General features: G+C 34.3%; 1 protein-coding gene across 16 annotated transcripts in view; it reads right to left on the bottom strand.

The window, feature by feature from the left end:
• The window catches only part of CFAP299 (cilia and flagella associated protein 299), a 622,454-nt gene that overhangs the window by 345,874 nt on the left and 260,520 nt on the right, over nt 1-16,060 (bottom strand). Inside the window, exon 6 of one of the 16 annotated variants that reach the window (XM_049105121.1) lies at nt 11,434-12,083. The exons of the other annotated variants lie outside the window; for them this stretch is intronic. Within the exon in view, the coding sequence (XP_048961078.1) occupies nt 12,063-12,083 (21 nt within the window). The 3' untranslated portion in view covers nt 11,434-12,062. Of the gene's footprint in view, nt 1-11,433; nt 12,084-16,060 lie in introns of those variants that run through there. 16 annotated transcript variants of the gene reach the window in all.

The following is a 16,060-nucleotide window of genomic DNA, read 5'->3' as shown; positions in this document are numbered from 1 at the left end:
ATCTTCATGTGGCAAAATGCAGAGTATATATTTCAAAGCATCTTGGAAAAAATTCAGTGTGCTTCACCACTGTAACTGGATCCTAGGAAATATTTTTCATGATATCACAAATACTTAAGGCAATAATTAAAGGAGGGAAGCACTCTACTGGAAATACCCACTGGGGACCAGTAGAAAGGGGTGTCAATGACTTTGCTAAAGGTCACTCCCTGATGATGAAGTGGATAGGGTTGCTGAGGGAGAGCAGAGCCTGAAACTAGCAGTCACAGAAAGAGTAGCTTGGATTTATTTAAATATCTATTATAGGCCAGGTGCTCTATATACTTGTACTATTTAGTTTTCATTACTGACAAACCCCAAAGGCAGATATTATTTCTCTCATTTTATAGACCAGGAAAATAAAATTTATAGAGGATAAATTACCAAAATTCTCACAGCCAGAAAATGGCTAAGTCACAATTTGAACCCAGATCTAACTTTATTCCAAAGCCAGTGCTCTCAATTCCTGTAGAGAACAGATATAAGGAGACAAAAGTGACAGGAGAGATTCAGTCAGTCAGTATCAAGTTGATTAAAAATGACCTTGAAGAACTAATTAAATCAAATGATGAGAATGATGACAGGCATGAGACCAAACTGAATTTATCAGGATGACATCAGGAATTGGGCCATCACTTGAAGCAACAGTAACATAGTTTAAATTCATTCAATTGTAGATCAAACACTAAATAACAAAATACAATTGAAAGATATGTTAAATTCATCTCAAGCTGTTACATGGACATCTTTGTAGAAAATCAGTGACTCTCAACCACAAAGCCTTTCAGAAATCTTCATTGCCATCTCCAAGATTAGAACAACATATCCTTTATCACCATGACATCCCTGGCATCTCCATGGTACCCCTTTTTAGCAAATTATTCTTTTCCTTCTTCTATGGAGTCATCCACTGATGAGCCAACCATAAATAAAGTTATACATTGTATAAGTGCTCTTACCAAAAAGTAAGAGTGATGGGAACCACTGAACCCTAAAGATTCTTGTTTATAAATTCACTGCAGTCTCAATCACTGGGCCCTGCCTTTAGGTGTTCAGTCAGGTATGTACTAACGGGAGCATTTCTTTTTATGTCACTTTACATAAATGTAACTCAAAAATATATAGTATTCAATTAAAAAAAAAACAGTAACAATGAAATAAGCATGAACAAATGTAATGAAGTAAACATCACATATATAAAAACTGTTTCCACAACTCTGTATTCTGTTATTCTCTCCATGCTTCTGATAGTTGATATTTTTCATTAATATATCAATATGTTCCTATGGAAGTTAGAAAATAAAAATCGTAATGATTATTCATTTTCAAAGTGAAAATGGAAAGTTAACAGCATCATGACAAATCCTCTCAATACTGTCCCTTGCAACAAGGAAAGAGATATTATAAAATCACTTAATTAGACACAATCACCTTGAAATACATGCCTAAACATAAAATATATGTGTGGACAGATACTTGACATAGGAAAATCAAATAAATCATCACTGCCAGTGATAGAAGGCTGCAAAGAAAGAGTCTTACTGGGTGCTCAGTAAATGCCTATCTCCACTGCGTTTTTAGGTGAGGCAAAACATACTACTGTATGTATAGTCCTTCAAGACTATTAAATATCTACTGAATATTTAACTACATTCTAGATACATAATATATGTAAGGTATCAAGTTAGGTCTCTGAGGCACATAACATATAGGGATCCCTGGGTGGCGCAGCGGTTTAGCGCCTGCCTTTGGCCCAGGGCGAGATCCTGGAGACCCGGGATCTAATCCCATGTTGGGCTACCGGTGCATGGTGCCTGCTTCTCCCTCTGCCTATGTCTCTGCCTCTCTCTCTCTCTGTGACTATCATAAATAAATAAAAAAATTAAAAAAATATATAATAAATACATGGTTGGGTTTTTTTCCCTCGCTGGTTTTTTTTTCCTTATTTTAGAATTGAAGAGTATAATAAAGATCATAGAAATGAATCATTTTATGTTTTTCAACATTAAATACATTCAGAAAATCCCATATCTCTTAAACAGGAAGTTCAATTATCAAAAAATATAAGAAAGAAATCTAAGAAAGAAATAGAATGTGAACCCTGAGTAGGGCCTTCAATGTCCTCTGAAAGGATTCCACCTTGAGCAGGCCACTGCCACTCTGTGGCATTTTGATTCAATGAGTTTTGATAGGTGATCTATTCCTAACTTATCAGAAGAAAAGTGTGAAGTGGAGTGGGAATCTTTCACAAATATTTACTTTGAAAGTAAACTAATCCTTTCTTTTCAAATTTTTCTGAAGTTCTTACTTATTTGAGAAAGAGAGAGCACACGCTTGCCCATGAGTAGGAGGAGGTGGGAGGAGGAGAGGGAGAAGCCGACTCATAAATTTGACCTTTACTCACAGTTCCTGATTCACAGTTCCCCAAAGCCTTGGAATTTTCTTACCTTAAAAGTAATGGGAGCCTTCCTCAATTCCTAAAAATGCTTCAGAGCCATAAAGCTGAAATGGATGCCATGTCAAACTCCTTTTCCACCATAACTGGGTTTATGTTAATGAAGTGACTTTTGGACCCCACCCACAAGGATGGGGCTGGTTCCCAGGGAACCAATCATGATTAGAGGATTAGAACTTTCAGTTCTACCCCAAATTTCCAGAGAGGCAGAGAGGCTAGAGGTTGAATCAATCATGATTGGCCAATGAGTTAATCAATCATGCCTCTATAAAAACCCAAAAGGAGAGGGTTCTGGGAGCTTCCAGATCAAGGAAACAGAAAGCTTCTAGGTGCCACCATGCCAGGCCCCAAGCTTCCAGAGGACAGAAGCCTCTTCATTCAGGATTTCATCTAAACCGACTCTACTCCAGTCTTCATCTGGCTGTTGATTTGTATTTTTTAATATCCTTCATAATAAATCAGTAATCTAGTGAATAAATAACTTTTCCTGAGTTCCATGAGCCATTTTAGCAAATTAACTGAACCCAAGAAGGGGTCATGGGAACCAATAATTCAGAGTCAGTCGGTCACAATTACAGGTAATAACCTGACTTTGTGATTGGCATCTGAGGTAGAAGGCAGTCTGTGGGACTGAGCCCTTTGCCCATGGAATCTGATGCTATCTCTAGGTAGACAGTGTCAGAAATGAGTTGAATTCTTGGACAGTAGGGTGTCCAAGAACTGCTTGTTGGGTAAGCCTACACACACAGAGGATTTGGGTCCAGGAACACAAAAAGAGTAATATATACTACATATAAATACGTCATACTTCTTCTATTTTTTAGTGAATAATTTTAAGTATGGTTTCACGTATGCTTTAAATTAAAGTTTTATTTCTACTATCAGAAGGTATTTATTTTGAGTTATTAACTAATAGCCTGTTTTATTATAATATATTATACCCTCATTACACTAAGTAAAAATCCACTTGTTATTAGCTACCTCATCCTCAATTGGATTGGGAAAATTTAATGCATTCTTTTAGTTTATTAGTAATAAAAACCATGGACATAATGAGAGTTCATGTGGCTGATTTGGCTGCAAGACCCTTCAAAAAGAACTCCCTTCCTGCTCCCTCAATTATTTTCATATGATTTAAATTTGTGTTCCCAATTTATCTCCTAAGGCCTTATAGGCCTTACTTCATATCATCTTACCTCTAAATTTTTTTTTATATATGTCCCTTTTTTTCTAACACAGTATGTATCTCCTCACCCTCTTTGTATCATGGTAAACTTCTGAATACAGGAAGACTTGATCACAACTTGAAAGAATTCTTGAATTCTTTGAATTCAATATTGAATAATTATCAAATTACCTACTTGGTTGTCCTTAAGTGCCATGTATCTGTTTGAGAAAAACTGTCCACTCTCTTTACTTACATGGTATGAAATAAAATTTTTACATGTTGTAGATAATGTTTTTTTCTTAAAAAAAAAAAAACTTGACTTCATGTGATACCTCTTACTCCTTAATTCCAAGAAGTCTACCTCATTCTACCTTTTATTTTTTTCTCAAAGACCTGGAAAAGTAAAGCTTATTCCTTCCAGACTTGACTTTCATCAATGACCATGAGATTCTTCATATATAATCAGGGATTCTTAAACCTTCATCATCATTTTATATGTCTAGGAATAGCTAGAAGGCCTAGGCTCACAAAGAAGGACCACTCCAGTCAGGTTTCAGGGTTGGCACCCACAATATAGAGAAGAAAATTTACAGTTTACTTGGGAACACACACAAAACTTACATGGAAACAGGATTCAAAATAATACAATATGACATTAAAAAAATTTATGTGAGGTTAAGATGTGAAATAACTGAGGTTGTATTGATCAGTTAAAAGAAATAGCTCTCCTTTGTGGGGAGAATTAGTAATATGAAAGACACATATTACTTCTAAACTATCTTTGCTAGAAATTTCTTTTTTATTTTATTATTTTAATTGTTATTTATTTATTTACTTATTTATGTATTTATCTATAAGTTTTGAGGTGCATGCCAACCCCAGGGGGTATCAGTGGTGTCAGTTTCCTATTTCAAAATAGACTGCAGTTAGTTATTAAAATATTCCCAAAGATTTACCTTGTAAAAAAGTTTGACTTCCAATAGCCCATAATAAGTTGTTATAAATAGATGGAAATATTAGGAAAAAATTAAACACATTGTTATTTACTTTGTACTTGAACAAGTTTGCTTCCATATCACTATTTACCTAGTCAATGAACAATGTTTGACGAGTAAATAGCCAGTAATTTCTAAATTGCGCACTGTGTTTGCAGTCCCCTAAACTCAAATCAGAGTTCCCAAGGTCTGGTAAACTAATTTTCTCATATTAATAAATGTTAGGAGCTTTGGTTCTCAGGATTAGCCAGAATTTATTGGCTATACAGAGGACAGGAAAGTGTTAATGCAATAAAAATACAGAGATCTTCAAATATCAAAATACAAACAAAGTTTTAATACTCTTCACCATTCTAGAAACCCATAATATAACATGGTCTTTAAAATAAAATTAGTTGACACACATTTAAATATATTAGTAAGGAAATGGAAAAGTTGAGGCTATAATTATACTGATAAGATTTTGGTATAAATGCAACAAAATTGTATCCTGCACATTGACTTGAAAATAGTGTTTTTCTCTTCTGATCAAAAGCCATTTTGAAATACTTCAGCTTCAAACAACATTTTAATAGCATGTGTATGCATGCAATGCTTTTATAAAATTTTTGGTAAATGGAACTAATTCATTGAAGTTCAATACTTGTAAGCACATTTAGAAAGAGCCACACTGCCAGCAATTGTCAGCATTTAATTTTCCAAGTTTAAACAAACACAAGCACTGTCCATATCCTCTAATTTCTCTGTTAAACTATATTAACCTTGCCCCCTAAGCTTTCTGGAGGGTAGCCAGACTTCCAAGAATGCATAGAACCTATGCTTCTCCAGCAGAAGATCTGGTCCCAGTTTTTCCCAATTACCCATATCATAATCAGAGCCATCTTCCCTAATTACACTATCTGTGATGTCTATTTCATCAAAGTCTCCTTTTTCAATAGAAACACCTTAATTGAGAGTCAGTGCCTCACCACTGGCATGACTGTCCGTCATCTCTCCAAAAGACATAGCCACTGGAATCAGATCATTATTTGTCATACAAATGCACCTTTAGGACATTCTCTGTCAGGAACATATTTTCCATTTGTTTTGAGTGACGTCTTGAGACTTAAAATATTCTAAAATAGCAGTTAATTTTAATCAAAAATTTCCCCATTAAAATAGAAAGAATAGCATAACTTCAGTGCAAACTGACATTAAGGTTACTTTGGGTTGAGTTTAACTTGTAAATCAATATGTTATACATATAGGAGAGGAAAAATTGAATACAAATTATAGAACAACAGCATCAATTAACAAAACCCAGCTCCATATTAATTTGGGAACAAATGTAATACTTAAGAGAATTGGAGAGAATGAATCAAACATGTGCCTACCTGCTTTTCTGTGGCAAAGGTATAGGGAAGAGCACGGCCAACAATGATCATTAATAAGCTGAAGACAGACTTTGGTTTTCGCCATTATTTTTGTTTCAGTCAACAGTGTTTTGGTCAAGCATTAGTCTTTGCAGGTGCAGATGGATTGTAAAACGTAGTTTGCTGCAAAGCATCATCATCTTAAAGTACGAAGGGAAATGTTGAACCGAAAGGCACTGGTTCGCAGACTTTGTGCTCTTAAACCCCAATCCCCGAAGACCTAATTCAGCTTTCTACAAAAGTAACATGGGTGATTTTTATGCAGATTATTTGTAGGTTCCTTTTGTAAAATACTGCAATGTGGTATATGTGCATATCAGTAAAACATAAAAGCCAGCTGAAATTTGGCAGGTAGGGGTGGGGGATGGACAAGTGCTATTATCTGCACTTGTCATTATGGAGGTGACATATACATAATGTGACACATGTGTAATATTGGAGAGAAAATGGGAAAATAATGTAATTTGGACTTATTATAAATTGAGTTGAAAGAATCATTTAGATTTATTTGAGACATGATAGGTGCTACATCAGTTTCTGAGTTAAATGATTCAAGCAAGAACAACAAAAATATGTAAAATAGGTTCCAGAAAAGACATCATGACAATATTTCAAAGGCTCTGGATATTTTAACAATTTCTATGGATCCTCCTAAAATGAATTCTTTACTTGTTGCTCCAACAAATATACTGGACAACATTTAAACTTGTATAGGTGATTGACATCATCTCTGAACATTCACCACTGGCTCAAGTCCCTCATTGGGCTCCCTCTGTGGAGCCTGCTTCTCCCTCTGCCTATGTCTCTGCCTCTCTTTCTCTGTGTCTCTCATGAATAAATATATAAAATCTTGAAAAAAAAAAGTGCCAATTCTGCTGCTTACTAGCTTTGGGGCAATTGCCTGCCAGATGCTATATGCCTTAGCATACTTATTTACAAAATAAGTAATGTGCCACATGAAGGGTTGGAGGGATTAAATGTGATGACACATGTGCAAGAGCCCACTAACATGTCCAGCACATCACTGTGACTTTTCCCTTCTCTCCTTGGCTGTTAATCTTTCTTTTTCTAACTATGGTACATAATTCTTTTATTTTTTTTAATTTTTTTTTACATAATTCTTTTAATTTGATGCTTCTTACCTTATAAAGGTGAATACAACAGCTTGTTAGAGGTGTAAACAAGCTTGTTAAGATTCATGTATGAAATAGAAGATTTGGAGTGAAAGTCCAAGGCCACAATGTTAGGGCTTGGCATGATCAGAAGCATTTCATATTTAATTCAGAGGACTGAGAGCATTAAGTTCAACCTCTGTTTAAGTTGAAGTATTAGTGAACACTTTAACTTGAACTACAGAAGACAACTCAGTACAAAGATGATCTGGGTAACAAATAGGGATAATTCAATTTTCACAAATTATTTATTCAGAGAGATATTTCACAAAACACAATTATTAAATAATAGTAATTTATTACCAGCCTTACATATGGATGAAGTTGATTCTATAAATAAGGATATTACTTGATTAGGCTTGATAAGATACTTCAGGTTTTTTCCTCATCAAACTCTAATGTAATCATTTCCAGACAAATTAAATTCACATTGTGCTTTTGAGATAAATTCTTTAGTTTAGTAACAAGCGGGGTTAATCCATCCTTCTTATTAAGTTTTAGACTCTGATTTTTAGTTTACATGTTATTTTTCTCCTTATGGGAAAGAAGACAAGGGGAAACAGGGTAAAAAACAAAACAGAAATAGAGGAATTAAATATTTCCTGTATGTTCTGTTAATGTAAAGATGTTTTGCTAGTGATTGTTGGTGGCTAATTGTATTCACATATTCTCAGCTGTATCACTTAAGCTAAAAACAACCGGCACAAACATTATTTCTCCTTAAGAGATATCAACACCACCAACAACAAACCTTTAGGGTATGACCATCATCACTGAACTGTGAAGTTCACACAATATTTATTTGTTCCTCTAGTTCAGTTTTAGGGCATTGATTAAAACTTTATCCCTCACACTCAGGTACATCAAAAGAAACACATTTTGTTTTTAAAGCGTTCTCTGCCTGGCACTGTGTATGATGTGGGCAGTAATAACACAATTCAGTTATTTTCATTGCTTAAAGCAAGACCTACCATAGTGAGTACTAGCATTATAGCTAATGTATTCAGTATTCTGGCTTTCATCCTTTGGTTAATGGGGAGTTAAGAGACCAAGTCCTCAAAATTTTGAAGAGAACTCAAAAGAGTTTGCTCAATGGAGTTCAAATATCAGCCTAAGTGCAAATTGCAACTTTGATTTGAACTCTGCTTCCTACTAATGTCCCAACCCAGGTGTGGCCTGCATTTGATAAAACATTAACTCTGTTCTCTATGTAAATAAAATCGCGGCTGCCCAGGTGCACCTGCTGTATGGTATTACAAGCACCCACAAAGTTATCAGAGTGTAATGTAGAAAAAATAAACAGAACAAGTGTGCTAAGGGGCACATTTAGTATATGTGCTGCTGAAGCGAGCACAACTAAGGGGCACATTGAGATTGCCATTGTAGATTATGTATACAGCTAAATCTCTCTGTCAAATAAGTTTAATGTAGTTATTGAATATAAGTATAACTCACACAGAAGCTAATTTCCCCAATGTTTCGATATCATTCCTCAATTTAGGTGGATATTTAAAAAATACTCTCGACAACTATGTAACTGGAAGGTATTTAAAAGTACTATAGAGAAAGAAAAAACAAAAGTGGTACCAAATAAAAATGGAATAGGCTCTGCTTCCTTTTAATTTCTTTTGTGAAATGACAGAGTGATAGAGAGTACTGGGAACATTTATTACTGACAGGTGTAATTTCACCCCTACTTGAAAGGCCATGACTTTAAAAGGAGATGAAAGCCTCCAGCTGATGAATGAGGGAAGAAAAGTTTGACAGGAATAACACGACAGTCTCAAGGGAATTGATTCATGTGGTCCTGCGGTTTACCATTTGGCCATGAAGTTACAAAGATTTACAGCGTGTTCTGAAGGGGTTTGGAACTCTTTATTTGCATTGACTTCTGGAGAGCTGATAGAACAACTTAGTGAAATTACAAATAGTGTGACCAGCTCATCCTGCAATTGATGATGACATAATGATTATGGGCCACCCAGAGTAATTTAACCATGACTGATAAAATCCATCTGCTAGCAAGTTTCTAGGCTAATAACAAGATTTAAGATAGCAACCTGGGTAGAAACACCTTTATAATTATCATTTAACAAGAACTACAGGTTTTTGAGGTTTATATCACTTTTGTAGATTTTATACTATCAAAAATAAGATCCCAAAAGATTTTTTAGCTTTAAGTCCATTCTGATAAAACATTAAGATATTTTTATATATCTTTTAGAATATTTAATATTTTAAATTACATTGACTAAACCAACATTCTGTACTGTTATTTTTAAGCTGATATGCTTAGAAACTGAGTTAAAGAATATTAAAAATATAAAAGAAGATAGATGTAAAGTATTAATTACTACAACATAAGGAAGTATGTGATGAGAAGTGTAGGAAATACACAAGATAGATTAGGAGATAAAAACAAGAAGTGGGGATCCCTGGGTGGCGCAGCGGTTTGGCGCCTGCCTTTGGCCCAGGGCGCGATCCTGGAGACCCGGGATCGAATCCCACATCAGGCTCCCGGTGCATGGAGCCTGCTTCTCCCTCTGCCTGTGTCTCTGCCTCTCTCTCTCTCTCTCTCTCTCTATCATAAATAAATAAAAAAAAATTAAAAAAATAAAATCTTTTTAAAAAAAAAAAAAAAAAAAAAACAAGAAGTGGCTATTGGTCTAGAGGCATTAAAGTAGCATAACATTTTGTTAGAATTTATTCCCTTTTGGGAGAAAATATTTGAAAACCACGTAACCACATATCTGATTAACATCCAAATTATATAAGGAACTGATACAACTCAACAGCATGTAAATAATCTGGTTAAAAAGTGGGAAAAGGCACTGAATAGGCATTTTTCCAAAAAAGCCCCAAAAAACCCACAAACATACAGATGGACAATGGGTATATGAAGATGTGCTTAACAACACTCATCATCAGGAAAATGCAAACCAAAGTACAATGAGATATCACCTCACACCCATTGGAATGGTATTATCAAAAAGTCAAGAGATGATAAGTGTTAGTAAGAAGTAAAGGGAATCTTTGTACAGCTGTTGGTAGGAACATAAATTGGTATAGTCATTATAAAAAAAACAGTATGGAAATTCCTCAAAAAATTAACAGTATAACTGCCATATGATCCAGCAGTCCCATTTCTGGGTATATACCCAAAGGAAATGAAACCTGGATGTGAAAGAGATATCTGTACTCCCATGTTCACTGCAGCATTATTCACAATAGCCAAGATATGGAAACAACTGAAGTGTCCATTGACAATTGAATGGATAAAGAGTATGTTGTATATATAATATTCAACTGCATGTATGTATTATACATATATATTATTCAGCCAGAAAAATTTATTATAGGATATCACTCATCCATTAAAAAAAAGAAAATCCTGCCATTTGTGACAATATGAATGAATCTCAAGGACATTATGCTGAGTGAAATATGGTAGATACAGAAAGATACATACTGGATAATCTCACTTACATGTGGATAGTTAAAATAATCAAAGTAAAGAGAGAATGGTGGTTGCCAGGAGCTGGGGGTAGGGGGAATGGAAAGATGGTCAAAGGGCATAAACTCAGTTATAAGATGAATAGATTCTGGGGATCAATCATTCCACAATGTATATTTTATCAAATCATCACACTGTCCACTTTAAATATATACAATTTCTGTCAATTGTACCCTAATAAAGCTGGAGGAAAAAGTTGTTTTCTTTTCCTTAAATGTGCATCTTTCCACCACTTTAGTACTATGTCCAGTTGGGGAAACTGAGGGTTCAGATGAATTCAAGGCTATTCACTCCAGCAAAATCGGGGTAATGTCTTCTATGAATAGAAAACAGACTCTCATTTCCCTCAATACCAGCCTCACCGATATTATTTATTTTTAGTAGATCATCTATTAAAGAAGTTCCTAATGTCATCAAAAAGAGAAGCTATTAAGGGAGAAACCAGAATCTCTTCAATTAATAATTTTTTAGAAGATTTTATTTATTTATCCACGAGACACACACACACACACAGAGGCAGAGACACAGGCAGAGGGAGGAGGCTCCATGCAGGGAGCCGGATATGGGACTCGATCCCGGGTCTCCAGGATCACGACCTGGACTGAAGGTGGCGCTAAACCGCTGAGCCACCCGGGCTGCCCCAATTAATAAATTACTTAGAACTACCTCATAAACTAAAAAAAAAAAAAAAAAAGAACTACCTCATAAACTATAAAAGTCACATAAGTACACAGACTGTCTGAAAATCCACAGACACTAATGAGTATTATTCAGCCTTTTTATTAAACTCAAGCAATTTCCTATGGGGAAAATCGCACCCAGATATGACTAGCAGGACAGAACTACTAAAATGCATTTGATTTGTTTCAAACACAGTTTAGAATTTTTGGCTTCTTTTCACTTTATCATGATGAGGGTCATTTATGGACTGAATTCAAACAAAGTCATTTTACCAGACAAAATCCATTACTTGGGACAGGGACACAAAAACTCAGAATGTGGCATACAAGCATGCAAATTTATAGACAGGCTAGGTGTCATTGGAAAGCAATCAAACCATACTCCCACACATAAAACAGATATTATTTTAAAACTCCACAAATACCAAATTAAAAAAACATAGCAAAATTAATTGCATCATGAAAAAATTATAGCACACCTTCATGTTTACCTGAAAACTTACGTCCATACAAAAACCCGCACACAGATGATGTGCTTTATTCATAATTGCCAAAACCTGGAAACAACCAAGATGTCCTCCAGTAGGTGAATGGATGAATGAATTGTACATCCAGACAATGGAATATTCAGAACTCAAAAGGAATGAGCTATCAAGTCAAGAAAAAGATAAGACTGAAATTAAGTACATATTATTAAGTGAAAGAAGCCAATCTGAAAAGGCTACATACTAAATGACGATATGACTATATTCTAACTATATAACATTCTGTAAAAGGCAGAACTACGGAGGCAGTAAAAAGATCAGAAGCTGCTAGAGATTAAGTGGAATGGGTGAATAGGCATAGCCCAGAGGATTGGGGGGGGGGGGGCAGTGAAAATATTTTGTATGATGCTATAATGATAGATACATGTTGTGATATATTTGTCCAAATCCATAAAATGTACAACACCAAAAGTGAATGCACTGGATTGCAAAACTGGATTTGAGGTGATTATGATGTGTCAATGAAGTTCATCAGTTGTAACAAATATACCCCTAGGGATATTGATAATGGCAAGGCTGTACATGTGTGGGGGCAGAAGGTATATGGGACATCTCTATAGCTTTCTCTTAATTTTGCTGTAAAACTAAAACTGCTCCAAAAAAACTACTGTACATTTCATTATTACTTTGGCCCACTTCAAAAATAAACAAGAAATAAAAATAAAATTAGCATTTATTATCAAGATTGAAATTAATCTAATAGTAAAGAAATATTCTGTTGAAACATTAAGAAAAGTGAAAATCTTTACACTTAAATAAATAAACCCTATAAACCAAACTATGAAACATTTCTAAAAGAATATTTTCTAAAACAACTTTACTCTCACCACATAGTTTCCCAACCTTGGAAATATTTGCATGAACAGAATGACAGTGTTCTCAAGATTCCTTAACACAATTAAATGAGATCATAGAAAATAGTACTTTGATAACTATGGATATCATTCTGATTTCACAGTACAGTTTTGCCAGTGTAAATAATTACACACAAGGCAAGGGTCCTATTTATTTACAAATTTACATTATTTAAAATAATATAAACCTTTTTTTTTCCTAACACAACCTTAAGTTTCTGGACATAGTGAGGAACTCAAATAGCAAACATATATATCCTAAAAGCAAATACATGTATTTTAAAAGTCCCTGGAAACTTCTCCAGGAAATTCATCCATACATACACTTCTTTATATTGAGTTATAAGCTCTGATTTAAAAGTCTCACACACTATGTGAACTTCAAACACACAATTAAAATAAATCTAAAAGGTAGGTAAATCCCAAGTCATTTGTAGAACTGAATTTTATCATGAAACATTTCACCTAACATTTCCTTTTTCTCTCTCCTTTTCATCATCCTCTCTCTCCCCGCCTCTTTATACACAGACTCACACACAGACACCGTTAGTGTTATCTAGTTTTATATAAAAATTCTACCCCATTTCTGACTTCCAACATGATTATTCTAACTCTCTATTATTACTCATTAAACCTCTGGCTTCATCCCATTAGGTAACATCTGTTTTTCATCAATGCCAAGGAAGACAGGTTCTTTAAATAAACTTTCTTAAAAAAAAAAAAAAGAATAAAAATGTAGAAGATGTATGGATCTTTTAAAAAGTGGAAATCTAAGTTCTTTTCTTACATCCAAAATGATTTTTTTCATATGAAAGCCTTCCATTTACTCCAAGAAAATTGTGGAAAATATCAACATCTGTACATTGCGCTAAAAGCTCTACTTGTAACTGCCATTCATCAAGCCAGTGAGTAATTCGGAAAACAGTAGCAACAGACCTTGGAGTGCAGTATATGTAGGATGAAGCCAAAATGTTTTTCTAACTTGTAAAGGAAACTTCCATGGGCACTACTTTCTGCCAGTTGCTTCTTCAAGGTATGAAGAATATCAGACTCCTGTTGATTTAACTCCAATAAATTGAGAGGAATTTCAAGTAAGGCATCATGTTCCATATGTTAACAAATTGTCCTATTAAAGTATAATTTGATGAGATTGGGTGCATTCAGGGTGGTATGGCCGTAGACTAAAGTATAATTTGAATCTCATCCTCTGGTGGTACTGGAATTGGTCATAAGTAACTGTATACATATGTATGAGAATATTGATAAAGTAAAATGAACAAAAACCATACAGCCTGCTCTTACTTATTTGATTATTTATTTTCCCTTCATGAACTCATTTTCTAATGTTGGTGAAGAGAGACACATGACCCAAAAAGAAGATACTGAGAGATAGTGAGGTAGAAGCAGCAAGAAGCTTATAAATTGAATAATCTATTTCCTAATTATTTAAGTTTAACAACATTTGTGAATGGTATAAAATTGAAGATAGTTTATCTCTTTAAAGTGTCTCCATCCATTGTAATTACGTAAGAATATGTATGACATATGTGTATGTATATATACACATATAGAAATATAAAGATATAGTTATAATGTAGTAGAATCAAATAGAAATTTAAGCTAGAAAATATTTTATAAATGTCTCTACTCCATTACACTTTAAAATAAAAATAAGCAAACAACTTCATAAAGCCTTTATGTTGTTATATTACATGGGCTCCTAGTCTAGCACAATCTCTATGCTTCCCCCTGCTATGATGGATTCATGACTGTAATTACAAATTACATTTCCATTCTCACAGCATCAGGTAATAGAAAGTAGGTATTTCACCTTTCCTTGCTCAGTTCTCTTTGCACAACTTAAATTATAAGACAAACCCTTGAAATAATCCTTATGCTGGACTCTCATAGCTTTTACCTTGCAGTCAGAAGCCCAGCTATGGACACTGACTTTGGTCTTCTGGGAAATGATCCAATGTTTCTCTGATTCTGAAATCATTAAATACTGAGATTCTTTTAGCTTGGTGCTTTTTTTTTTTTTTCTTTCTCACCATTCATGTTTATGTATATCTCCTACGTTTACAGTTCTAACCTTGTTCCCTTCCTTTCTTCCCTGTCTCTATCCCTCCTTCTCTTTCTTACTTTCTATGTCTCCCTATCTCTTTCTCTAGGTCTATTTCTCTCTATCTCTATCTCTATCTCTATCTCTTTCTGTCACACTCTAATTCTGTCCCTCTACTTTTTACTTTAACATTGCTGAGCACCCAGACATCTTTGTAAAGTAGAGAATACATTGACAAATAAGAGAGGCATGATCTATCTGGATAGTTCTCCTTGCTTCTTGTCTATCAGAGGAGAAAGACTGAAAAAAATTGCAAGTGTGATAAAAGACGAAGTTGAAGGAATGACAGAGCCATATGATAAAAATATTTAACATCCTATTTATTACATTCTTTCCGATATTTGTTATAACCTTCTACAACATTAAAGCTGGCCTCTGAAAGATACAAAAAGCTCATAATATTTTTAAAAGTACAGAAATCAAAAGATTCAGAAGCACAATAGAAAGTTGGTAAGAAAAGGCAATCACAATCTTCACTGGGAGGCCCCTTTCTCTTTCACTTAAATAAAGGAAACTGTTCCCCAAAGACCAGCCTGCCTGACTTCCTTCTCTTTTTCCTTTCTCCTTTCCTTCCTCCTTCTACAAATATATACTGAATACATACTACTTGCCAAAGACAATACATTTCAAACGATGATTATAAAAATTATTTAACAATCATTATCAAAATTTACATGCACAAATAACCCTGCTATAAATTTATTTTACAGGAGACCTCAGATAAGAAATGGAGTTACACAGCAAATGTTTGTTTGTTACTTATATAACAGCAAAAAGGAAAAGGAGAAAAAAAATAAATGCTTAGGATATGGGTCAAACAATTATGGCATATCCATACAAAGCAATATTATGTTACTTTTAAAAAGGCTGAGGCAGAGTTACATGAATTAATGTCACAAGCTAGTTCAGGCATATATGTTATATGGAAAGGGCAAGCTGCAAAAGAGTACATATATATATATATATATATATATATATATACACTATAGGTATAGGTTTTTAAACCTATACCTATAATCCTATTTACAGGTGTATTTATACTTCTGCATCTCTCTACAACCTTATAACTATCACTATAGAAATGGCTATATATCATAAATATAT

Source organism: Canis lupus, chromosome 32 (genome assembly GCF_003254725.2).
Source record: "Canis lupus dingo isolate Sandy chromosome 32, ASM325472v2, whole genome shotgun sequence".
NCBI lineage: Eukaryota > Metazoa > Chordata > Mammalia > Carnivora > Canidae > Canis > Canis lupus.
The sequence above is the reverse complement of the archived record's forward strand: the minus strand, read 5'-3'. Positions and strand labels throughout refer to the sequence as shown.